Source organism: Tigriopus californicus, chromosome 6 (assembly GCF_007210705.1).
Source record: "Tigriopus californicus strain San Diego chromosome 6, Tcal_SD_v2.1, whole genome shotgun sequence".
In the NCBI taxonomy this organism is placed as follows: Eukaryota; Metazoa; Arthropoda; class Copepoda; order Harpacticoida; family Harpacticidae; genus Tigriopus; species Tigriopus californicus.
The window spans coordinates 13,819,455-13,846,247 of record NC_081445.1 but is presented as its reverse complement, the minus strand read 5'-3'; the positions used below and the strand labels follow the sequence as shown (position 1 = coordinate 13,846,247).

General features: G+C 41.7%; 4 protein-coding genes across 4 annotated transcripts in view; 3 read left to right on the top strand and 1 right to left on the bottom strand.

Moving 5' to 3' along the window:
• The first annotated feature begins 216 nt into the window (after positions 1-216).
• On the top strand, positions 217-7,263 carry LOC131882443 (uncharacterized). Its single transcript, XM_059229589.1, has 5 exons — positions 217-487; positions 4,819-5,197; positions 5,520-5,691; positions 5,761-6,024; positions 6,086-7,263. The coding sequence occupies exons 2-5, from the start codon at positions 4,920-4,922 to the stop codon at positions 7,154-7,156; spliced, it is 1,785 nt and encodes a 594-aa protein (XP_059085572.1). The 5' UTR covers positions 217-487; positions 4,819-4,919; the 3' UTR covers positions 7,157-7,263.
• Positions 7,264-7,975: 712 nt separating this feature from the next.
• On the top strand, positions 7,976-9,061 carry LOC131881535 (zinc finger protein 561-like). The gene has a single exon (XM_059228421.1). It carries the CDS (start codon positions 7,976-7,978, stop codon positions 9,059-9,061), a length of 1,086 nt encoding a protein of 361 aa, XP_059084404.1.
• Positions 9,062-9,117: 56 nt separating this feature from the next.
• LOC131882435 (cyclin-dependent kinase 5 activator 1-like) lies at positions 9,118-15,926 on the bottom strand. Its single transcript, XM_059229580.1, has 3 exons — positions 14,750-15,926; positions 10,134-10,264; positions 9,118-10,034 (listed from the first exon to the last, which is right to left on the bottom strand). Exons 1-3 carry the CDS (start codon positions 15,620-15,622, stop codon positions 9,836-9,838), a joined length of 1,203 nt encoding a protein of 400 aa, XP_059085563.1. The 5' UTR covers positions 15,623-15,926; the 3' UTR covers positions 9,118-9,835.
• A 6,896-nt stretch (positions 15,927-22,822) lies between these two features.
• LOC131882431 (uncharacterized) overlaps positions 22,823-26,793 on the top strand; it is a 6,411-nt gene continuing 2,440 nt past the window's right edge. Inside the window, exons 1-3 of the mRNA XM_059229573.1 lie at positions 22,823-23,263; positions 25,314-25,527; positions 26,151-26,480. Coding sequence (XP_059085556.1) covers positions 22,889-23,263; positions 25,314-25,527; positions 26,151-26,480 — 919 coding nt within the window. The 5' untranslated portion in view covers positions 22,823-22,888. The remainder of the gene's footprint in view (positions 23,264-25,313; positions 25,528-26,150; positions 26,481-26,793) is intronic.

Below are 26,793 nucleotides of genomic sequence, written 5' to 3'. Positions count from 1 at the left end.
GGGCCCTTAACCATACCAGAATAAATACCATCCATGGCAACAGTCCTGCGAAACAAACGAGTGCCCGTCTAATAGTCCTTTTAACACGCACTGCTCTGTACTCTGGGTACCAACGAACGAACGAAAGAACGTGTAGTACCGCAGGTAATATTGGTTCTGTGTATCCTCGTTGAGAGCAACTCATCACGGAGTAAAGCAGCGCAATTCCTCAGTCTCCCAGGGAGTTTCTTTCAGCTTGGAAGCATTGCATTTCATCCACCGACAGTCGTGATTTGGTCGTAGAGGGAGTTACATTCACGCTGGAAATTGCCTCCAGATCGTGAGGAGTGTTGTAGCAGGGGACGAAAATGCGTCAAGGGTGGATTGTCTGACTAGAACCACTCAACGACCAGATCCTTCCTTCTCAGTGAGAGTGACGCACCTTCCTAGTGTCAAATTCCAAGCTGATGCCATTATGTGACAAACCAAGTCCAAGATCATTTCGAAGGTAAGGGGTCAAGCTGCATTGGATAGCGTACTTATGGCAACGCCCTTATGATTTTGCGATCCTTGGATTGAAAAAAACCAGAATGCTTGTTTGTACTCAAATGTGAGAGATAACTTTGAACCTTCAAAAGATCGACAATAAGCGTCTTGAAAAAGCATTCCTTTTGATAAGGAACAGATAATTCAAGTTTGATCACATCCTGATACCATAAATCTCTGAACAGAAAAGGGAACCTTTTTTAAACAAATTATCGCTGATGCCATATCCTTTTGTTATCATTTTGACACTTGAATCTCTTAAAAGAAAACAAAGGGCGAGAGATCTAGGATTAACACCGATCAAGGCGACGACCTTTGCCAAGAACACTGAAAAGTCGTTATATTTCAGTTTTCTTTAGACCTTGTTGTCTGCTCTTTTCACTTTCGGTCAAAGCGTTTAACCACTACAAGGTGTAAACACAACTATGTCAAGGACATTGGTTAAATATCATCCTCTCTCAAATGCGTCGAGTAGCTTCAAAAAAAACTAGTTGTCCGTTGGTCAACTTTACGGCCAAAAGGTCAGAATCAAGGATAATGGGAACAATCCGTAATGGGACCTTTAGTCAACACAGTTACTAGCTTCAGTGAAACGCGTGACTTTGATCTGAAAACCAAACTGGAACTGAGAGTAAAAAGGGCTGCCACATTGGGATCAAGCATTTCAAGTTCAAGATCAGTTTTCCCAGAAGCCAAATGACATAATTATCGTCACGAATGGAATCCCAGGATTCACGACACACGACGGGGTACATGCTCGTGTTTATGGTCTGGGCAATAAGGCATGAAATAACGACCGAACTAGCTAAACCAACGACTTAGTACCAAGTCCATACATAAAGAGAGAGAGCACTGAAGCGTCGGAAAGATATGCTAAATGTAGCATGAACTTGTTCGATGTCCTCCGATTGACCTCTAACTGAGAGGATTAACACACTCTTTTTGCTGCAAAGGGGATCCTGGGAGAGGGGGGAAAAGCTTTTTGAGCATCTTATCAATGTCAGAAGGTATCATGGTCAAGATCAGGGGGTCCGTTCTAACCTTGAATGAGAGGAGCTGGGCCACTCGAGCTACTTACTTAGACCATCTGCCAGATTATGTATTGGTAATGACGACAACTGCCACCTGACTCTGAATATATGGGTCTGGCTAATGTCTTTCGTTCTAAAGCAATACACAGGGCACCTGAGAACAACCGTAGCACCTGGATGTCTCGTCAAGAAAAATGTGGACGATGAAAGTTGACTGACTTACTACTCTCAAGAGGAGCTTCCTTTGGGAAATATTTAGGTAGTGAATAGTCTTCTTATTGGTTATTGATAATGCAATGCAACTTCGAGATTGCTTTTTGGCAAATAGTTGAATACAGTTTTGGAACAAAAATGGGAGCAGAAACAAGTGCCCGAATATTTATGGAAGAAACGAAGTTGTGTTGCCTTTTGATTAATTTGGATAACCAGATAGATCATCCTTACAGTAACGTGAAACCTGGACGAAATTCAAAAACATTCAGCTATAGTGCATAGTTCGTTATAGTTATAGTCAAGAATTATTTTCGCAATTTGAATTCAATCTTCAAAAGTTTAGTATTGTAAAGAACTAATAAGTTAAAGTCCCAGATCCCTCACGTTGTCTCCAGACCAAGACGCCAGAACACTCATTTCGCGATTTCATCGCAAAGAGATCGATAAAGATTATTTCAGGAGTAGGGCTTCCATTGTTCTGCTTCGTCCATTGTCACATTAGACACAATATGCGCCAATGACGAAGGCATTCAGTGACCAGAATTCTTTCCTCGAGACAGAATAACGACGGACCTTAATACTCAATCTGATTTCTTGCCACTGTTCACTCACGGACTGATGTGAATCTGCCCGGAGATGTTCAAGGGCTCTTAGGCCATCCAAGCCATATGTAAACGTCGTTCTTATTCTCAAGCCTTCCAAGAAGACTTGGTTCTCTTTCGGACATATCAGATGAATATCTACTCATACTGAGTGTCTAACATCGACTCACCATTGCAGAGTAATTGAATTTCAAAACGTGAGATTTTTGCAGGGGATTCTCAAGACGAAGCGTGTGCTAATTCAAATGCGAAGATGAATGTTCGAAAAAAACATGAGTGAGTTTGACAAGGGCTTGAAGACAATTTTGAATTAAGGCTTGGATCAACCTGGATGAACAGTGCACTTAAACAAACCTCGACCAAGGTCACCAATCCAATTCGAACCAGTGTAATGTGTTTTAAGAGTCCACTTATGCCTCCTAATTGTGGTTAAGCTTCGTGTTTGCTGCACAACCAACGGGCTGAGCAAAAGTTATTGGAACTAATGAACCACCTTTGCCTGATTGCTCAAACGAAAGAAGATCTTTTTTTTCCTTTTGCTCAGGTTGGGTGCGATAATTTGTCATATTCAAATCACCCAACCCCAGCCAGTCCAGTACAAAGACATGAGATAGCGCTCATGTTAACTAGATTCATAAGGTTATTGGCCATTATCCTTGAGGTAAACATGTGATTGACCCTGAGTTTCCTTAATTGCTTGGCACCCTGACAAGACGTGGTGGGGAGTTTTTGGGTATCACCACCCATCATTTCCTCAATCAGTTTCAATTTCAAGGAGGGGTGACCAAAACACTATGAATTACTTGTTCTTGACCTTGGCCAACTCAGAGAAGTAAGGCAATTTGAGCTCAACCCACCCCTCGAAAAAAAAGCCCTCTTTTGTTCTGGCTGCATCAGAATCGAGTCTGTTTCATGGCCCAGATTGCCCAACAATAGAAATTGAGCTTTATTCATTTTACCATGTGTATCATTGAACCCAAGGTGCGTTCTTCTGAACTAGACGCAATTTCCAGGACAACAGGCGTTTTCACCTGGTCACGGACACCTGACTTCTGGTCACGACAAAAAGCCCGACGAAGGTCACGCAGCAAGACTTCTTGCTGGGATTAAGCCAATGAACATCCCTCAATTAAGGAATTGGACTTGACAAAAGAGACCAAACCGTGACTGACCAGCCAGATCCAGTCATTTACAGTCCACAAGATGCACATGTCCCCATTGTGTGCCAGATGGGAATTGTTTCAGTTTGGCAATGCGCTACGCTAAAATTGTAAGGTTTTTTTCTTGCTCCTCTGGCCTTACGTACGTGAGGGGAGCAATTAGGAAATTTTCGATTCACTCTCCGTGCGACATAGTAGCAATGATGGCATGCTCCTTTAATTCTCGATTTGTCATGAATGGCGAATAAAAAAAAATACACATACGTTTTTCGGTCAAATGCAGGTGTGGCAATCCTGGTGAACCTGTCACAAGTTCAGAATCCTGGTCAGATGTGCGCAGTCCTGTGATTGGCACCTTTTATGTTTCAACCATATCTATGCACATGCCACTTGGACATCTTGAAGTACGTTCAGGAATTGGGTTAAAACGACGCTTTCTGAGGCACAATTAACAATAAGTTTCGTGGACCACGATGACAACGTGGATAATTATGGAGATGAATATTAGGATGATTGGCAGATTGTCGCCATGCTCTGCAAATACTGTGTAAATAACTTAAATATGAAACAATCTTTATTGCCTTGAAATGTCAGATCTGAAGAATGGTGACAACATAAAGATGCACAAAATGTTTTTTTTTTCCAATGACAAATCTTTGGCAGACTGGTGTAATTTTCTTGGCGATCATGTCGCCTAAAGGCAAAGGGAGTACCATATTTTCGGTTTGGAAGACCCATACTCTTAGATGCTGAATGATGATGTTGTTGTTGAGGCGATTATAATGAGCGTCCTTGGCAACGGAACTAACTCAAATGCCTGTCCGATCCATCACCGGGAAATAAGTGATATGTGCCTTTGTACAGTAATACTGCGAACAGGCCAAGAGGAAATTCGAGATTTCGATCGTTTTTTGTCTGGTTTGTAATTTTGTTCAATATGGAGATTGTTCGTTCTTCAAGGTGGCGACAAATGGTCATTCAAGGTTAGCATGACGAGATGAAACTCGCTTGAAGGCCATCACGGTAATCCAATGGCTATTACCGTGTTATAAACAGTTGGTTTTCGGGATCGGTTTCCCATGGATAATTATCATCCTTGAGAACCACAACAGTCCTGTTTTGGCATCTTCCTCGGTCCTCATAGAGGGTCCTGGGGAAAAAGCAAACAATTCCCAAGCTTCCTGAGACTCCGGAAGAGTTGTTCTGATTTCCACTCTGGACATTTAACCATCCCGTTCAGGAAGTTATTAACGCTCCGACAATGCCCTTCAAATTTTCCAATTTCAGACGACAACCAGGATGGCACCTTTGGCTAATTGGGTCCTTTTGAGTCCGTCCGTTCCAGGCTGAAATCAAAGGATCCCACCATACTGGAGACCCAGTCCAAAATGACGGGCCAGAATCTGCATATCCTGGCCTTGCTCACGTCCACTTTGGTGGCCCGATTGTCTGGGTTTGTGATCGCTCCTCCTTGGGCCAACCCTGTGGTGAATCCGTGTAGCAACAAATCATGGCAACTCCTCTTTTGGCCGAAAGATGAAAAGTGCTACCAGATCTTCGAGCAAGGACCCTGTCCAAGGTCCCAGGAATTGGCTTTTAATGAAATCAACAAGAGGCCAGAATGCAGATGCCCTAAAGACTTGCTCTATTGGCCAGCAACGGACAGGTAACGAGAACACTGATCGTTCAATTCCGATATCCCATTACCTCGACTTTCTGCGGTTTTCGGTTAAGATCCCGCAAGAACATATGGTTAGTGATGTTTCATCGAATCGATTTTTCTGTTTTGTTTTTGAAAAGCCAATCGGAGTTTGTCTAATGTTACGAGGGGACGATGAAATAACTTTTTTTGCGACTGCCTTGAAGCTGTAGGGCAGTTTTAAATTTCAAGGTTGAGTGAGTTGAAACCTCAAGTTTGGTTACCGATGATTTTCCAGATTAGTCAAGGGTGACATCCCCTTTTTCATATTTTATTCATTTGTTCGCAGATGTTACCCTCAATATGAGAAGGGGCCTTGTGAATTGAGTCAATACCTGGAGAAGCACCCAAAGACGTCCCAAGTCATTTGCAAGGACATGAAGCGTTGTCAGAATGGGTGGATATTTTGGCCTTCAGAGGATGAATGCTTTGAGTTGTATTCTCAAGGCCCGTGCCACAAGGTAATCCTTGACATTCTGGCAATTGAAAAGCATTATGGGAATTTTGATAATACATTCTAATGCTTTCAGGGCGACCTTCTCATCATGAATCCTTTGACGGCTGAACCTTATTGCGGATGCGATCCTTTGTTGCTAAGTCAATACTACTTCCCCTCGGTGCAACTTTGCTACGAGCACTTTACAAAGGGGCCTTGTGAATCTGGGCTACTCTTCGCCTATAACCACACAAGTCAGTCCACCCATTGTATGTGCTCACCTCGGTTAGCTAACTACCATGTCCCAACCAACGAATGCTTTCAATTTGGCCAGAAGGGTCCATGTTCCAAAGGACAGGTACGAAGCTTTGCTTTTTCCTGCCGAAATCACTTGTTTTCATGAGTAAAATTTGTTCCAGGAGTTCCAATTTAACGAGGTCACACGGCAAGGCGAGTGCACTTGCAAGTTGAACTACGTGCTTTGGCCCGAAAATGGAGAATGCTACAAGGCATTCACTCCTGGTCCTTGCCATAGTGAGGAGTTCATCATTCCAGGGGAACAGAACAGTCCCATCGGACAATGCGTTCAAAACCCTTGTCCCAAAGCCCACTTATACTTTCCCGAGCGAGACGGGGACTCGGTTCGTTGCCACAAGGTGGGATCTCGTGGTCCCTGTGAATTGGGTCAACTTGTGGTGTTTGAAAAGTATTCTGGCAAGAGCTACAGGGGCGAGTGTGGGTGTGCCCCAGGTTATAACCAGAACTATTGGCCAGAAACTGGCTTGTGCTACGAATGGTACTCTCAAGGACCATGTGAGGATTCGTTCTCGTTCCAATACAACAAAGACCTGGGGCGGACCGAGTGTGTTTGTGATGAGAAGGAGGGATTCGTGTTTTGGAACGAGACACAGAACTGTTACAGAGTTTTCACGCAAGGACCTTGTCCCAACAATGCCTGGCTGATTCCAGGAGAGGGATCAGAAGTGTTCTGCGAATGCCAGAACGGCTATCGATTCCATCAGACTTCCTATACATGTCAAGTCTCAGCCCTACCCGATCAAGTTGCCCTGCCATTACTACCCTTTGGCACAGGTCGTCCCCGTCATTGGTCGGGCTTGGGGTATCCACCCACGCTTCGTCAAAATCAAAAGAGACCCAGTCAAACTCAGGGTTGGGCTGCCCAAGGTATCTTTGTGTCGCCGGGACAAACAGGCATTGCCAAACGGGTTAAGCCGGGGCCCACCCAAAGACCTAATACCAATTACCCGTGGCAGAAGAACCAATGGGAAAGGGAGGGAGGAGGGTGGGGTGCCCAGGCTCTTCCTCGAGTGGGTAGATCTCGCTTTACGGAGGAGTCCAGAAATCTTCCAGACAAGACTAGGGTATTGAGGAAACATCCCACAGGTCTTTCCAAGGAACGAATCAAGGCGGCTCGAGTCGAGCGGCGTCGGGTGCTATCCCAAAGGACAAATCGGCGACGATCCCAGTGATGATAGTATCGTTTTTCTTTTTATTAACTAGTCAGTTAGTGCTTAACACTTGCTTGTAGGGCATTCCATACGAACTAAATTTCCACGAATAAATTGTTTTGCTCGAAGTGCTCCCTATTGTCTGTCATTGTAACAATTGCGGCCACCCTCTCGAAGAATTTGTTTGGCGCCAAGCTTTGCATCAACAATCAGTGTCCCCAGATCAAAATGAAATCCACACTAATAGTGTCAGAGCTAAAGTTTTTTTTTTGCACAAAATGGCGAACTGAAACACAACTAGAGATTTTTCAGGGCAAGACGTATTGCTTTAAATGTTTTCAAATATTCTCTTGACATATGGTGCCAGGTTGAAAAAAAAGCTGATGTTCAATTTTGGCATCACTGCACGGTCCTTCGAGCCCTCATTGGTCATTGCGAATCTTGAGTTCAGTGTTAGAGAACATCTTGAGTGATCATGTGTAGTGCAAAGAGGGAACAATAATTATGATTATTCTAACGAACAATGTTAAACCCTGGGATGTGTGGCATCAGAATCAACACGCCAGCAAAGAGACCGATATCACATTTCATATCGGGCTCAATGGACAAAAGGTCCACGCTCACAGCCACATTTTTGCACGTTTATCTCCATTTGTAAGAAAGAACTTACAGCTAGTAAGTTGCCATTGTAAGCAACAACCCTGTCCTCACGATTCTCCGCATCTGGATTTTATTCTCGATGGGTTTAATATTGAAACAGTCCGTGCAATGCTAGAGCTCATTTACAATGGCGCTCTCAAAGCTTGCATGATGGTCCTTGAAGGAGTCGGGAAGTTATTAATGCACTTAAAAATTGAATTGAATACCACATGGCTAGCTGAGGAGGAAATCAATTCATCAGTTTGTCTGAAATGTAACGTGTGTGATACCATAGAAGTCTTTGACAAGTCATCTGATAACGATGAAATCGAGGAAGATGGGGAAGTCGAACCAGAAGAAGAACAAGATGAGCAGCCAAATGAATCTGAAATCGAACCCATAAGTACAGACATAGAAGAACTACCATCTTCAGTGCGACAAGGATCTGATGTTGATGATGGGTTTGAACCATTGGATGATTCAGTTGCTGACCCAGATCACGTTGAAGATATCGAATTAGAAGAAGAAGAAGAAGAAGAATTGGAACTCGAAGAACCCGTAGAACCTGTCTCCAAAGCTCGATCCACTCGACAAATACTCGGCGAGGTTCAAAGGAACACCAAGAATGAATCACTTGCCAACCTGGAGCGTTCAAGTCTGCCGGATGCCAAGAATATGGCCATCAAATCATGTCATTGCTGTAGCAAGAAATTCCGGAACAGCCGAGATCTGAAGAATCACTTGTGTCTCCACTTCAAAGTGGAACTATTCCGCGATTACGCCATCAACAAAGAGGAATGCAAGCTTTGCGGGTTTAAGGACAAGCAAGTGATGCGATTAGCTGGTCACATTGGGTATAAGCACGACAAGTTGAAGGAGTACGTGTCGGAAACTGACCAACCAGAAGTACATCTGAAAGCCAGATCGTTGGATAAGAACATTCAAACCAAACTTCTTGTAGATGATGAATATGGACGCGCGCTGTTGAGGAAAGAGCTGGCCGAAATCGATCTTCTGGAAAAACCGTGTAACCTTTGCGGAAAGTTGCACCAAACCAAGCACAGACGCATGAAGCATATCGCAAATCATTTTGGATCATTTCTCCTGAAGCACTTTCCGCGGTTGAAAGGCAACGAGTGTACAATATGTGGCAAAGACCTGGCCCGAGGTGGTTCTGTTTACTATCATTTGGGATTTGTGCACAAAGGCTTGGCTCATGTGGCTGAAAGTCCGGTTCCAACAATGCCAACAATCGCCCGCAAATCAAGACGACAACAGAAAATATGAATTGCAACAATTATTTTTTAGAATTGATTCTCTCATGCAATGAAATTGATACAGAATAGTGGAAATGCTTCCTTTATTTTTCTATAAAATATAACTCTGAAGGTTCTCAGTAAGTTTTTTGGGGACAGAGTCTATAGAAGGTATGGTACAATCATTTGTATGAAACCAAGGTTCCCAAAGAGTGGTCAACACTTGAATAGGCAAAAGGATATTGGCATTATATTCAACAGGGGACTAGACTTAATCAGAACTAAGCAACTCATTTATACTCTATGATTCCTTTGAGCTAAATTGACTGAAGATATGCCCCGAAAAAGGGCTCTCTGTCACGCTGAGCAGGAAAACCAGGGACGAATTCTGACAAAAGAAAAAAACGGGATGAAATCCGCCCAGCTTTGGCAGCTTCCATTGCTCATGTCACTTTGCCATTTCAACCTGATTGAGACAGCAAGTGTCATCAAATAAAGGTGGGACAACCGCATAATGAGGAGGTGTGTCTTAAAAATGGTTTGATTTTCAGTAATTGCGAGGATTCCACCATTCTTCAATTCCTCATCCAATAGGGGAGTTGAGAGATAGGAAAGGGGGGTTACTATTTTTCGTCTCTATTTCGGGAAAGGTTGTACGCTAGGAAATCTCTCAACTCGGGATTATATACTTCTTCCCAAGTGGCGAGAGGTTGAATCATCCGCTTTCTTCTTTGACAATACATGACCGTAATTACTGTACTCTAGAGAGCAAGCTCTAAACCGAGTGCATCTGGAATGAAACAGGCTAGTTTCTATATTCGATGTTGGCGCCCACATCCTTGAGCTCGGTGAAGATTTCGGTGAAGAACCCAGGCTCAGAATTGATTCTCAACATGGACTCGCTCAGTTGGTTAATAATGGCGACACAACGGTCCCAGAACTTCTCCTTGTCGGTCTCCACCAGGAATGGTTTCAATGGATAACTGATCTCGTTGCCCATGTAACTAGAAGAAAGATAAATCGATGTCATTTCATAAAATTTTGAACAGGATAATTTGAGCCTCTTTTAAATTTTGTTCACTTCTGCTGATATTTTATCTCACCTGTAGCTTAGATAAAGGCAAGTTAGAACAATGGCTTGGAGATCCTGTTCTTTGGTGATGCTTTCGTCGGTGGTATCGCGAACCAAAAGATAAACAAAAACCACATTTGCTGGGTTGATGAAAGCAATATCCTGAAAGAAAATAATACTTGTTATTGAGGTTGATCTTGGCTCATCGACAAAAGATGTTAGTCACGTTATTTCCAGGAATCTTCCGTGTATCTGCCAGATTAGCGATCGGTCCAACTCAGCCCTTGGCATCGCTTCTGGAACATTTTCCTCTGCAACGGGGATCGTTATCGAGCTCCACTTAACGAAGGAGACCACACAATGTCAATTTACTCTGGGAACCTCCTTCTAACAAGTCTCAAGACAGTACATCTATGATCCCTTTGATTGTGAGTGGACTTGCGGTTCACTTCATCCAAAATGAGGTGGGCTGATTGTTCCCAAGACAAAAGACCCGCCTGGGAAATGTCAAATTTCATTAACTATTTTGGTGGAGTTTTACTGTTTGTACTCCATTTTCCTTATTCATCATCAAATGGCGATGCCACACACTTTTTAGACAGTCAAGTATTCTTTTAAACATTAGAAGCCAGAAAGCTTAAAAAGCCAATTCAAAATTGTCCTTGATTTTGAAACAATTTATGACCATGTATGACCTTCAAATGAGCGGGCCCAAGTTTCAGAAGAGTTCTCAATTTCTATTTCTTCTCCTTTGCCAAGTAAGTGGCCTTGTCAAGCCCAGAAGGTCCAAGGCCAAATGTGGCAATGCAGACCTATTTCACGAGAACCGATGGCCTAAAGACCTTCTGCTCTCCCATTTCACGACTACGTTGCATCTTCTGTAGTACTCCCTTTGCTTTACCCGAAAACTGAACAGAATGTCACTTAACGAGAAGGTCCCTTGAGGGATTACTGGGAGACGTTCTCACCTAAGGGAACAGCTGCACTTCTTCCAAATGGACCAATATCGTGGCGATGTTATTCTGGAGGATTACGGCTAGGCTTTCATTGAAGGTTGCAAACCTTGGTGCTTAATCAGAATGGCGGCAGAGGCCTTGTATGCTATGGACGCTCTCATAGTCAAAATTGGAAATTATATCTTAGTCTTGTGGTCAGGTAAGTCCCATACTTGGCATCATTCTCACCCGTCAAATATGGGCATCCAACAAGGTTTCTCAAATGTTAAAGCCTTAAGGGACGACACAATTGTCCCGCATGAGTAAATTACGTACTTTTACTCCAGGAGCATCCTCAAATAGAGAATTTAATGCTTAGTTGCCTTCCTTCAGAGAAGATTCAATCTCAAAGTAATTCAACTTTAAGCTCTCAAAGAACATCCCCCTTTCCCGACATAAAGTGTTAATGTCTTCTTTCTTGTCGGAGAGCTTGGATGAATTTCCCCCAAGGCTTGGATGGCCTGGAAAAGAGACTTCACAGACCACTTCGAGGACTAAATTTGGATGGTGCTCAAGTGTCTCTTCATGACGATGCTATATGAGTGAACCACCAATGATCGTATTGCTTGAACCCAAGTGGTCTTTTTGCCATGATAGACTTACGTGAAGCTCTTAGTGATACCTTTGACGTCAAAAAGAATTTGTATGGTTCAAAGATCCGTGTTTGAAAGGCCAATATAGTCACATGATCATTCCCCTAAACAGAAGGCTGCCTTCAAAGTTAATAGGGGCCAATTTCGTACGTGAAAAGAAACCCAACATGATATAACAGTTCGAAACAAGAGAGGCTAATATGGAAAGGGATTGAAAGGGGTACTCAGACCAGATCACTAAGAAAATCTGCCAAATAGCCGAATCGAAACTGACTTTGACCTTTTTCTCTGGCTGTTTGACAATATTTACTTCTGACGTGGGAACGGATAAGTCAGAGGCTGAAGAGTAGCCAGATGGACATAAACGGTGAACTGGATACTTATGAAGGCCTCAACGGGCCCCTAATGGAAAAGCAAAAGCGAAGGGTTCCAGGGGACACAAATGAGGTTGGTTGCTCTCCTTGACCCACTTTGAGTGAGGAGGAAATCGGACCAACTATCATGGCTTTCTAGTTGGTGATCAAAATCCAGAAGAGACATAAAATGCCGCCAGGGCTGTATAGAGTTCGGTTACTGGCATGCCATTGTTGATTCAGCCATCTTTTCTGAGCATAACAAAGGGCTTCTTGTGAAGGAAAAATCCTTTCGGGAAGTCCTGAGTTATGCGAAAGTACTGTAAATCTTAACCAAAGCCTGGAAAAAGCGAGCAACGAGACAGAGACCTGTAATCAAAGATATTGTTCAAAAACGTTGGAGGTTAAGTTCTCTCAACAAGCTCAAAGCAGTCCTTCAATCTAAATAAACAACATGTTTTTTCACCGGCTTTTAAAAGAAATTCAACAAGTTCAAGTGAGCTGGCAGAGCTGAATAAATAAACAACAGGCCCTGTTTTACTTACTCAAACGTTGCTGGTTGATAGAAACAAGGTTAATCGGGTTAGATCTCTCTCTGTTCAAATATGGTCACCCAGAGTTCGGAAAAAATCTGGGCTTTCTTGTCTCCCATTTTCCCACTTATCGCGGTGGTTTCAGCTTTTATGTGCCAAATGTCAAACCCTGAATCTGAGTGAAGTGAAAAAATATAATCTTGTTTTGGTTTGGAACGAGGATTAAAAAGATATCTTTGTTTCATCCTTCGTGGGATTGGTTGGATCCAGACATACCCTTCATTCGTGACGCAAGTAAAGATCAGAGAGAACATTTGATTGATTATTAATGCTAAAAAGGGACATGTTTTTTTAGGACTACGTGACATTTACATTTCTATTTTTGTTTGGGTATGCGTCAAGGTGTTTATCAAATGGAGACATTCCTCTTGATCCCAAACATCAAAACCCAAATTCATACGAATCATATTTTCCTTGGGATCAAATTTTAGCTCTATGTATGAGGAAACCTCTAGTCTCGGGTTTCAAAATGGGAAGGCTCATCCATTAACCCCAAGAGTGACACTAAAAACGGTTCCTATTCGAGGAACCAATAAATCTCCCTGCCATACGTAAAATGAGACGTTCAAAATTTGTTCCCCCCCCCAAGACAAAATTGGGACCAAGTTGGATTCAGAAAATCATGTTACCAAGCCCCCATTTCCACATATACCCTGTCAAATGATAAATTCTAGGGTTCAATTGGGTCAAACTATGAAGGTCGTAAAACAAAGACCCAGTTAAGCTGGCTCTATTTGGGAACAAGCGTGGACAGGAAAGATGTTGGAAAAGAAAGGCTAAGAAAAGCCGTGAAGGCTCCAAAGCCATCTGGCCTTCGATTTACCACATTTACAGTGTGAGTTTAAGGCGCTAGCATTGTTGGGAATGAATGGGTGGCTGACCATTCGTTTCTTAGGCGATGAGAGGGTCAAAGACTGAAATAAATGACACTCTATTGTATGGTGAATTCAATACCAAACGTTCAGCCTCGCTGGATCTTGGTCCACCTTCTCTTTCCAAAGGTGGATCCTTGTCTGGATGAGACGTACTTGAAAGATGGATGGCTTTTGGTACTTCCAAAAACCTATTACATAAATCCAACTTTGGCTGCTTTTAGATCTTCCACGAAAGGCCGAGGTACGGGTAAGAAGGAATCGCTAAGCCGCCATTGGAACTAAAGTTGTATGCGTCGTATTTTGTTGATAGGAAAGTTGAAAGAGCTGTGGCTTGCTCAATGCAAATATTAGCCCACAAAAAAATTGCCTTCTTCATGTTTTCCATTTAGAAAAGTGGATCAAGTCACGATAAGTCTTTCGAGTCACAAATTCCATTGGCAGACCAAATCAACCATCCAATTTGTATTCCATTTTGAAGCTAGGGAACTAAGGCATGTTTTCAACGTTGATGCTATGATTTTCATTCATCTATCAGCCTGACATGTGGCTAAACAGCGTGACCACTTTGTGCCGTCGACAATCATCAGCATAAAATTCGTCACTATTCGCGTGTCGGACATGAATGTCTGTCTACCTTGGACCAATTTTATGAATATTCCTCGAATTGGAGAAGCCTCACAGAAACGTTGCGAGCCGTCTAATTCGTCTCGGGGTAAAAAAGGTTTCAGGTCTGTTTTCCCACAGGGAAGAACATGTGCCTTCACTAATCCGTCAACTACCGTTCGACTTCAAAGCGGACATCAATTTCACAAGGGCGGACCATGTGTAGACAGAATCCTCTTGAGACCGCATTTCCCCAGGCTTGGAGGCCCAGGATTCATACTATCCCTAGTTAGATTGCGGTCAACCATTGCCAAGTTGATATCTTAGATAGCGTATTGTATGTTTCATCGTCATCAAAAGTTTCCTTGAAAGAGAGTGGTTTGGAATTGCTTTCCCGTGCTAGGTTTGAACGATTGGATAACCACCTCTGGAGCGATACTTTGATCTGCCCTTCCAATTCTCAAGAAACAAGATTTGGGATCAATAGTGGGAAGAGCACCTTGAAATGACAGGTCTTGATAATTCCGAGGAAGGTTTCGGGTTATCGGAACGGTTTTTCTTGGAATGTGCCGTTGACACCGTTGTCACAGCATGCGTAAGGAGAATCCTTCATCAGCTATGTACAATGAACATACCTGCCAGCCTTGTAAAAGAAGAGATCTGTCGACGGTCCGGAGCCACATGATGCAGTCACCGGGCTGAAAATCCCTTAACTTATTGCACTTCTTGTACAAATAGTGTCCCAAGCACTTAAGGAGCTCCGAGGTGCTCGCCTGAATCACAGTCTTTTTGCCTGTCTGCTTGTTATTGCTCTCAACCGAGGTGGAGACCGCAGTGGTGGTGGTGGTCGCCAACGGTCCAGACCCTCCGACGGTCACCAAGGGCGGCACTATGTTGGCATTGATTGTGTTTGAATGCGTGGAAGCTCCGGCCAATGGTTTGTTGGTTTGATTGGTGATAGTGGTGGTGGTGGTGGTGGCCAGAACCGCTTTGGGCGCCAGGAGGGGCTCGAGCTTGTCCAATCGGGAGGCCTGGTTCTTGTTCACGTCCAACGGATTGGTGGTGGTCCGAAGGAGGCCGGTCGCCGTTTGCGTTGCACTCTTGGAGACCAGGTCCAGGTGCTTCTGGTTGAGGTTGGTAGACTTCGTTCCATGGCAGAGGGCATTCTGGATGTTCTTGTTGTTGTCGGTGACGGGATGGACGTTGTCCAAGGACTGCAGGGGAAACCCGGTCGAGCCTAACCGGGTCTGTTGGGTGGTGACCGAGTTTGTGTTCTTGGCGTAGGCGATGGTGTGGTCCATTTTCCGCTTGGACGAGGACAACTTCTTCCAACTGAGGGCGTTGAGAAACATGGAATGCTTCTTGAGACCTTTGTCGGTGGTGGAAATGATGTTGTCCGTCAGGTTCTCCTTACTCCCCTCCATTCCACCCGTGGAACTATTGATCGTATAGTCCACTGCGTAGGGCGGATTCTTGTCCCGCGGAGAGAAACTGAGCACGGTGCCCATGATTAGAGGATTCGAATTTCGAACTGGCCGCACTTGAACTCGTGATGGAAGGACTGCTAATGCAATCCGGATCCCATTCCCCGGGAACCTTGAGAGTAAAACCTGATTTGATGGATCTTGAGCTCTGTCTGTATCTTCACTCACTTGTCCCTTGGCTCTTCTACTGGCACTCAGGCCAAAGTCCTCCAAAAAGGCTCGATTCCCCACAGAGAAAGCCGTCTCCTCCGTCTTCGCTCACGAGGAAAAAAGAGGCCAGCAACCAGCAACCACCAACCACAACCATCCAAACTGCCTTAATATCCCAAAGGCGAGAGGTTCGAGAAAACCAGACCAAACCAGCGCTGTTCCACCAACTCAACGACCCACCCACCCACCACTGTACAGCATGTGCCTTCCCCTTGGACCTTTCTTTTCTTCCACTCGCCAAAGCTCCAGTGACATGAGAGCGAAGGAGCAAGGCTGGAACAAGAATTAGAGAAGGAACAGGAGGGGGAATCCACTCGCAGAAGGATTTCAGCAAAGGACTCGGGAGAGTGGTCGTATGGAGAGAAAGCAATGTGGCTGCAACGAGAGTTCTCTCGTTCCGAACAGTGGAACCAACAACCGTCTTGGATCCGATGGACTACATGTCCCAATCCCTGCCTCCCTCGGAGGCTGAAATGGTGGCAAGCAGGAGCCTCTTTTGCCTCACCAGTAGCTGCTACTCCCACTCGTCTTTCCCATTACCTCCTCCCCCCCNCCCCCCCCCCTTCCCCCGCCCTCCCTACTCTTGTTCGGTCTCTCTTATTCTTCAACTCCAGGGCCTGTTCTGTCCTAAATGAGGGCTCTCATACTTGCCCACACCCGGGATCCTTGGATTGAAGACGTTTTCTCCGAAACCAGAGACGTTCAGTGGGTTGCATCATTGTATTTTACTCCCACTAATGCTAGATTATTATTCTACGTAGTATGGTACTTTCTGAAATGATTTGAAGGTGCTTTTGTAACGTTGTGTGCAGGGCATTTATAGCTTATTGATTGCATGGAATCGGATTATTTGGCATAAATTGTGCATTTCTCCTCTATTTTTGTGGGGTTGATTTTCTATTTCTATTTTTTACATTAAAAAATTCTCATAGCATGCAACCATTTGGTATATAAATTGCATTCATTGATGAGCCAGTGCATTTTGAACTCTTTGATTTTTTGAGAGTTGGAACAACTCATTGGGATGGCCAAACCCCGATTGAAATCTCATGACGCCCAAGTTCTCCGCATGTCATTTGGGGATCCCCACACCTTGTGCTCACTTCTGAACGGTTATGCGAGGGTACTTTTGGGGAACTCCTTTCAAGCCGAGTCAAAGGGAAAAGAGAATTCATCGAGAGACTTTCTTCTATTTATGGAAGCCCAGCTCGCTCGTTCCTCTCTTATTCTCTGTGTTCGCTCCTTCGTTCTGTTGGCACCAAGCAAGGGATGAATGCGGCAGAAGATAAGGGATCTTCCTGAGTTCTTGAAACATCCAGTTGTGTTGTGGCCAATCAAGCTGCATTGATGCTTCTGAATAATTGATACATGGAGCATGGTAAAAAGCGTCAATGTAACGGATTGGATTTGAGGTATATGTACGTACGATCCAAACTTGAATATAAACTTCAAACTGTCCAGAACTGGGCAATAGTAGTAAAAGATGAGGCTGAGATTTTGTTGGCAACCATGGAAATGTTTTATCTTACAGCAAAATATGTTAATTACATTCCAATTCTGACGATATCATTGTGATTTTTCAAAATGCCAAGAAAATATAAATACTATTTTAAAGCTATGATAAGTTGAAGAGGCTATAAAAAGAGGCATGTGCACAAATGCAGTAATTGAAGGCAAAGAAGTTCGATGGTTGTGCTTATCAACGAATTTATATCATTGTCAACCCTTCAAATTTAGTCTATTTACTGATTACATATTTCATTCACTTTGGTTGTTACTGAAGCTTCTCCAATTTCTCAATGCAAAATAAGGATGGTCAACAAAAAAAGTGTACTGCACTTTCCGAGTTTTGAATGCGCAGCAAAACAATCTGAAATGATAGCAAAAGAGACGGTCTCATTTTGGATATTTCGTAAGAGAATCAATCAAATTATCAAAATTATTTTAATTAATTTAAACATTTGGCAGCAGTAAAACAATCATGCCTTTACATTTGCATATCTAGGACCAAATAATTTAGGTATACCGTGTGGCGCATATTATCTTACACGCTTTTTAATTTTTTTTCTGATTAGAAGCAATTTTATGGACTTAAAGCCAATTCTAGAGATTTTATGAGATCTGTAGCTTTCTTTTGCGCCTAATTGGGCAAAATTCTTCAAAACAATACGAATTATATTCAAAGATGTGCAAGCTCCATGAAAAAGTCTTTGCTCGTATTGCCAAGTACTTTGGAATTGACAGGAAGAAGGTGTACAATATAAAAAAGTTATATAATGAGTCTGGAGGGTTCAAAAAGAGGTCAAAGAATTCAGGCAGGCATTGATCTGTCCGTACTAGGTACAACTTTTTTATATTGTAGAGGGCCTTCCTAGTAATTTCAAAGTACTTGGCAATGAAGGTTGTCTGGTCACCAGCAACATTACGCCAAAGACTTTTTCACGGAACTTGGACATCTTTGAATATAATGCTTACTGTTTTAAAAAAAATTTACCCAATTAGGCGCAAAAGAAAGTTACATATCTCACAAAATCTCTGGAATTGGCTTTAAATCCATAAAATTACTTTTAATCAGAAAACAAATCATTATAGAAAGTTTGTAAGATAATATGCGCCACACGGTACAAAAATATGTATCATAGTCACGTTCACAATACAGGAGCAAAAATGTTTAATAATTGAAGCCCATAAAATCATTTATTCTGAGAGATAGTAATGATAGTGGGGTTATGTTAAAACCGTATTAAAATATGAACGCAAAGATAAGCTCGATTCAAGCAACCACATGCTGACGAGTACATACACGATTTTCAAAAGTTGGAATTTTACAAAATAAAATGAAGGATTTTTTGGGACACTCCTTTGAACACGGGAATGTTTCTGGAAAGCCCATATTTATATTTTCCATTTTCCCGTTATATCAAATATGTTTACGACATTTTCAGCGCGAGATGTTGTAAAGAAAACCCACTTCATAAGACCATATTCTGAATTTCATTCGTTTGACCATATTCTCAAAGCTGTTCTGTAAATTTGGAGACACTTTGTGGATTGGAAATAAACCCATTGCAAGAAATGTACGACATAAGGTTTAACATGTACTAAAAAGATGTTATGCATTTCAAACCATGTACCCGGAGACGACATTGCAGGCACATCAATTAGCATTTTCTTTTGTCATTATTATCAAACGTTCAAGCGCTTCCTCATTCTTCAACAACAGGCGCACTCAAAATTTACATGGAGACTTCACAAAGCTATTCAAGAGTGCATAACTGTGCCCACTATATGCTTTTCAGTTGATTGTGGTAGAACCCCTATCTTTTAATGTGTGGGTAATTCGTAAAACTAATGTGAAATGTTCACCATAAAGGTGCCACATGTATTCAGAATTTAAGACCGCCGAGAAAAAGTTCAGAGTAATCGAAGAAGCCAATAGGAATGCCACATTCTTTTTCACCTCAAAGATTGTTCCAAGTGTGCATGCAAAACACGTGCTCCTGAAAGAGGTCATCAAGTTAGATTGGCACGCTTTTAACTCTCAAATTGATGTTATTGCAGTTCATTCAACTCAAAAAAACTTGCCTTTGAGATAAACGAGTAGTCTTATTATACTCCCTTAGCACACGTGTAAGGCCAACCAATCGTACTAAAGATCAAAGATTTGGTTTTGGCCTTCTTTAGACACTCTTTTCCACCATAGAATGCACTTTTGAGGAAAACGAGGCACTTGTGTGGATTGTGCGATAGATCATGGTTGCATTTGACTAAGGGCTTTAGTCTATGACTTCCCTACGGAGTTCAGGTTGCTTTCGCCTACTCTTCATCATCTTTGTCCGCCATAAATGGCTTGAACATTTGAAATACATAATCCTGTATTGATGACTTCATGGATTTATGTGTTTATTAAAATGACAATTTTATTTTCAGTTCAAGTTAGTGGCAGTATTCACTTATTCACACAATCCCTCGGTAAAGAACTTGGAAAAATGTCGAACCAAATGTAATAAGAATAAACAAGCTTAATAAAGAGACATTTTAGGCGGAAGCGAAGTCATCCTATTAGCATGTACGTCAAAGTTGGTCCCTGCATTCCTTGCTTCCCTTGAAGTAACCTCAGGAAAGTGGTTTCTTTGAAGTGCGTCAGTCAAGAGACTCTTTCCACCATGTCTTTCAAGGGTCTTGAGCCAATCACCGACGATTATGAAGAGGTTAAACGTCTCTCCTTGCTTGATCTAATGAGTTTCCTCTGGCCAAGAAGTAATCAAATTTTGTTCTCGGGAAGCCGAAATTAAAGTCTAGGACCAGGCTTCCGAGTAAACCTATTTACATTGCCGTTAGCATCCAATGCCTTCAGTATGAAGATAGAGGACTTGGATCGAGGCAATGACGGACGGATTCCTTCTCAATCACAGTTCCAAAGGGTTCCTGAAGTGGGGCCTGATTTCAAATCCAGACAGGTCAAACTAATGCAATTGACCCTCGGGATTCACCAGACCAGCATTGCTCGGGTAAGTAGAGCATAATGGTTATCCTACTTGTACCAGTACCATGGTACTGAACGCTCGTGGTGAATTGACGATATTCTCCTGTTGGTGTTTTGATGCTATTTAAGGCTATTCCTTGTTAAAGTTTTACAAGGATTTTTTTTTCCAATTTAGATTACATTGTGGTTTGGGATGATAAAGTCGGAGGGCCACCCATCACATCATCCAAATTTCGATGGACTGTGTCACGTCCAATATTTGATATTATGAGAGTTTGGGATAACGTCTACAAAATGTCTTGAGAAAGGTCGGGAAGGAGAAATGAAGTGCGGACGGACCATGTAACAAAGGAAAATTTTACGGTTGAATTAAACTGTCCTTTTTCGTTCTTTTAAATCATAAATTGTATGTATAGTGTAATGTTTCTTACAAGGACTTCAACATTGAAGTCTTGTATTCAAGGTAAGGATCTTGCTGATCTTGCAAGTGAGGGAAGTTGTAGAAAAATGTTGATTTGCACTTTTTTTTGCCCAATGACAAATTTATATTATCTGGCTTGCTTTCCTTCAATTTTCATTTATCGATTATTTCAGGTATTTCCTTGAACCTTTCATTAAGCGAGAACTTTTATTCTTCCTATCAACGAGTGAAACAATCAGGTCAGCTAATTCGATCTTCTGATTGGTATTTTAAGCCACTTATTTATAAGTACTCAAGGCAACGATTGATTCCAAAATCATCCTTATTATTTGACCTCGAAAAAAATAAGTGAATAAGCTACCTTCTTTCTAAATTGGGAAACATGGGGAAAAAGTGAGAAAACGCTCAAATAGGCGTAAAAATGCAAAAAAGAATATAGGTTACAAATCTGCAAAAAATCTTGTTTTATTGGCATAAAGCTCGTACTTAGCCACTTGTAACCTCTTTACCCCATTTTATCCTTTTACAAAATGCTAAGCAATCAACTTTATTCACTAGGTTATCTGTTGAGTTTCTTATTTTATTTACAAGACATTGAGATTTAAAAACTTGGTAAATTGGAAATTTGGTCAGTTGTTCTTTCGCCGAAAAAGACCATAAAAAGTGAAAACGTTTTTTTTTCTTCTTCATGTTTTACCTTTCTTTAGGTCTGCTTGATTATTTTTCGAACCAGGGCAATTCTCAGAAAATCAGTTTGACCCTTGTTTTGGCTGATGTTATTCAGTGAGAGCTCACATTGCTTGAGACGTGCCTTTCTAATCTGGATCCCATCCACGTTTCTGAGAAGCCGGACCTTGGTCTCTGTACCCTTTAGGATTACTGGGAAGTATTACGACAAATTTTGAAAGATGTGTGAAACGCCGACAAAGGTTTTGTGCCATCACACAATCCATCACGTCTGTGATCCCAATGATATGAACATAAGTTTGCTTATTCACAAGATATTGATTTGTCAATAGAACGGACATTTATCGATGAAAAGTAACCAGGGTGGCCACATTATTGCACACTATTAGTCACTTACAAGCCTCGAAGCTTTGGGTCAAAATAGGTTTTCATTTGTGGATTGGATCATTTTTGGTAGTGGAGTAGAGATGAAACTGGATAACCATCGGATCAATAATTGGGCCTACATTCGGATACTTGTAACTTTGCTTTAGTCCACGATTCTGTGATAAAAATTATGTTCTCATAAACAAAAATGTTAGTATAAGCGTCAATCTCATGAAACTTTAATTTTTCTTTCCTGTCTTTGTCAACTTGACATCAAAGTGATTATCCTTCGGAATTTGTTGAGTTCAGATAATATTGGCTAGGGCTCTCTAATAGAAGAGTACAAGCATAAAAAGCGACCCCCATTTTTTCCACGTTGAACTTGTGAAAATCATCGACCTTCAAAAATGTAAAGCCATTTAGATTGCTGTTCACTGATTTGTACGACTTTGCTCATATTTCTGCTTTTTTATCAGGACAAATTATTTCGTGATTCACCTCAGGATGGGTCAATATGACTAAAAACAACATATCACTACTACGCCTAGTTTGGGTAACATAAAAATCAAACGATTCCTTGACAGTTCTTTTTTCAGGCTAATGGGAATAAAGTCCCCCATACTACCACATGATAGAGATATGGTTAATATTTACGGTGTAGAATATGCTATCTAATCCGCCAATGAGATAGAGTTAACCTATTTGGACCCTTAAAGCGGGAAACACGCTCATTTCACGCAACCTTTGTTGTATTAGGAGGCCACTTTACATAATAACGGTCTTACCAAAATTAACTTCAATTGAACATTTGCTCAAGCCTGTCATGAAACTAAAGAGGCCCTGTTCTTCAATCATAAATTTTGTTTTGGCAACACTCCATGTAAACCCACCGTGTGCACGATTCTTCAACATAGGTTGCGTTCTCTAGCATTGACAATCTTTCGGCCAGTTTCTCCCACATTGCTGCCATAACATTGTCAAATTTCCTCAGATGAAGTCCTAGAAGTGAGCGTCCCTCTTGCTCTCCTACTCGTAGCTCTCCTCCTGGTTGCGGCCTCTGATGTTTCGATGACATTTCTATCACATCCTCAATTGACCTCCGTCCAAGTCCAACTCCGTCATGGCCAATGTAGAGAGGCCGGCTTCGGTCTATGGCGGCCTAGTGGCCAAAATCAAACGCCATCCCCGCGTGTTTCCCCGTGTCATGTGTCTGTGTCGTGCTTTGGGCCATCTGATGGTACACATCTCGTTAATGGCCCGGATAGACCCGCAGTTCTGGCCGAGGGCCCTGCCCATTTTGGAGTTGGACATGGAGAAAACCCGAGGGATCTTCATGAGCCAGAGCTTCAATGATGTGCTCTTGTTGTTTGGATTGCCGTTCAGTTTTGGAAGTGATCGACTAGCTCTGCCCATTTTGCAAGATGTCATGGGAGGGCTCATCTGGGCCTCTTTGCAATTTTCCCTCTTGATGGAAACTTCTAACTCGGTCATGACGGTGAGGAATGGAGATGTTTTTTTGATAATGAAATGTTAAGAGTTTGCAATAGGATAGGATCACAGAATCAGTTTGTTGGTTTTTTTTGTACCCCTTTGCCCCCAAGCGCCATCTTTTGGATATGTAGGGATGTGTGAAGCGTAAAAAGATAAACGTTATTCTCCACCGATTAGTTGGCGGGGCTACTTTTTTTAAATTTGTGACAAAATATGTTGTAAAGGTTTAGATAGAGACTTTATGGGTTATTAATATCTTGTTGGGTTAGGTAAGGTTTTGTTAGGTTTGATTAAGTTAGGTTAAGTTTAAAAAAGTAGCTAGCTCCGCCAACTAATCGGTGAAGAATAACGTTTACCAGCGTAAGAATGACAAAGCTTTTTCCTCGAACAATTGAACTTTTGTGTCAAAGCGAGCTGAAAGTTTTATCTTTTCAATCGTGTCTAGCACTATCCTTTGTTTTTTTGTATAACAGCTCCACTAATTTCAACACTGTAGGGACCTTTAAGCTGATGTCAAACTCAACCTTTTGAGAAATGGTCACGAAACCTCCATTTTGATTCGTCCTTGGGCGGTCACTTGTCACATCTCATTTCCTAATACAACAGCTTAATCAAATCGATGGAGATTCTTAGGACAATCGTCCTCCATCTTGAGTGGAATCTTAGGTTAATACTTTTTGTCAACCATTATTAATCACAGACTCGAATCTTTATTTTATGTAAATAATTGAGTAAGCTGAACCGTCATGTCATGTTGCAAAAGGTTTTGCGGGATGAAGTCGAGAATCTTGAAATGCCGAATTTGTTAAATGCACAAGAAGATGAGCACTTGCAGGCAGAAATAGATATCAGAAAATTTGAATTAAATGATGGGAATGATAAAATACCCGACTAGAAGGAGATATTACACTAATTATGACTAGAATTGTTTATTGTGTGAACTACTCAAACATCGAATTGATGATAACAGAAGGGGTTTGATAATGGACTAATAATTTGGAACCATGCTAGGAAAAAAGTTTTTTAAACGCACTCACTGTTCAAGAATGTTTCGGGGTAAGTGTTCAAACAATCAGAACGCATAAAAATGAATGGTAACGTGTACGAGATTTGACATTTAATTCCAAAAAAGGCCCATTTTCTAAAATGCGCGTCTTCATCAAATCTGATCCTTCACGAGCTAAGAAAAGTGATCGCAAAGATTGGTGATCCCAAAGAAGGGATATTGTTAACAGTCTTAAGCACACCTTCAACATAAGAGGGAAGTCGAAGAAAATACGTCTCTCTTTTAATGTTTGAAGAGAGTGAAGATATTCTGTCCAGATAAGCATTGTGCCATTTGGCGATTCTTCTTTGCACTTTCTCCATACGGCCAATATCCCCTGTTAGGAGGGTTCCATACTTCGAGCTTAGTCTGCATGAAAAAAGAGTGAAGAGGGCAATCACAGCCAGTACATAAATAGTTGGGTAGAGACAAGCGATGAAAATCTTGATTACTGCAGAAGATTGGGTGGGTCAGATTGAACAGATCCTGTCTCAGCTCCCGTCGTTGATGACATTTGGACCGGAGCCGGACAAACGCGCGTGACCGCCAATATTCCGAAGGGATGTTGGGCCAAGGACAGTAGGGTGTTAGCTTTTTGAGCTTTTGATTAAGAGAGGCTGGTCCTATTTCTATGTTCATCAGTTCCACAGAGCATTCATTATTTCAATATGTATTGATTATATTTATTTATTATACAAATGAAATATAATGATTCATTTCCAGAGTACTTGGGATCCCTGTAGCAAATAGTCGGTGAAAGATGGAACCGAAAAAATGACTTGTTACTTGGGCTTTAAAGAAAGGTCTATTTAGTTTGGTGGAAATCGTTTGCGTAACAAAAGCTTCGCGATTCGTTTTATACCAAATGTTGGCTCGTTTGTAATCACACAACCTTTCATTTCTGAGACGTTTTGCTGTATGGCTCCGAAAAGTTTTTTTATTTGACATTGTCTTATTTGTTGAACTTGATGCCCAGGGTTAATTGAAAGAGGCTGTATTTCCTTTCCAGCTTATTTTGTGCTTCATCAAGCTTCTCAGCCTCTATTTGCTGAAGGTCAACTACAACCTAGACAGCATTTACATGTCTGTTGTTCTGGGTATTGCTGGATTTCTGAAGATCAACACCTATGAAGATCCTCTTAACACTGGAACCATATTTTTGATCACGTTTTGGTGTTACTGTCTGGTCAGAAATGTCCCGTCTTTCCTCGTGGGATTGCTCTGTAAGTCTCATCCGAAATTTAATGAGGATAATGAATTTGACGAATCAAAAAGACCTCTGGGTTGATGCAAAAAATACGTAACATGTATTCGAGCGTTTAGACAAGCTCTGGTACAAGTTAAAGAAACGTGCCTGCCAGTTATAAAACAAGTCAAAGCTATTCTATTCACAATGCATGTGGTTCTTATGGAAGTTTAGTCTTTGTTTATTATTCAGATGCTGATCCACTGGAATCAGAGCATTTTGTTTTTTAGAATATTTGTGTCCAGCTTAACAAATTACTTAAGATGCCTCAATAGGCCGTAACAATATAAAGCATCTTTAAAGGTTATTTGCATCTTGAGGTCCTTTTTTATGCATAATTTTGATAACCCTAATTGGAAGGCAGACCGTCGGTGCACAAAAGTCGTCTCTGTCTATCTCTATGCTACTTTTAATATGTTCAGCTCATGCCTAACTAATTCACTTTGAAAAACTTTGAACTAAAAACTAACTTGATTTTTTAGATTTTTTCAATTGTTTATTGTCCATTGAAATTTTATTTGAAAGAAACGGAAATTACCTCCTTTTTAAGGTTACCTTTATATGAGCCAATAGTGAATACAACTGAAATAAACGTTCCAGTTTCGGTGGAAGAGATGTTGGCCAACAATCAGAATCCCACGGCTATATTCCATGAATACGTAGTCGTGGATTTCACTTCGTTTATGATCTTCGGAGGTGCCACTGGATTGTCCGTCTTGTTTTCTCAATGGAATGGACTGATAGAAGACCCTCTGGGCTTGCCCCAATGGGTCATGGAGCATCTCGGCCAGACTCCTATGGGTGTGATCACGATGGCCTTGTCATTTTGCGCGTTGAGTTGCATTACAAATAAATGGTTTCGAGCGGCTCTGAACTACTTGGCGAACATTCCATTTCTGGAAGATACAATCAACAAGGGAGTTTATCCTGGTAAGCAAAACCCGTTAGGTGCCAATGATGGACGTTTTGTAATTCTTAGCTTCAGTTAGAACTTGTAGAAACGTGATAAACGTAATGAAATTGCAATCCAAGGTCGTGCAAGCACATATTCTAGATTTGATTGGACGAGTTTAAAGTCTGTTAATTTCCCATTAACAGACTTTTGCGAATATAATTTAATCTGTAAAATCTGAAATATTCCACTTGTCCATGATGTTCAAAAGCATTTTGGACTAAAATGGTGAATTCATTTCCAAGAACATTAGAACTTCGAGTTGGCAAGAAATGACGGTAATTTAAAAAT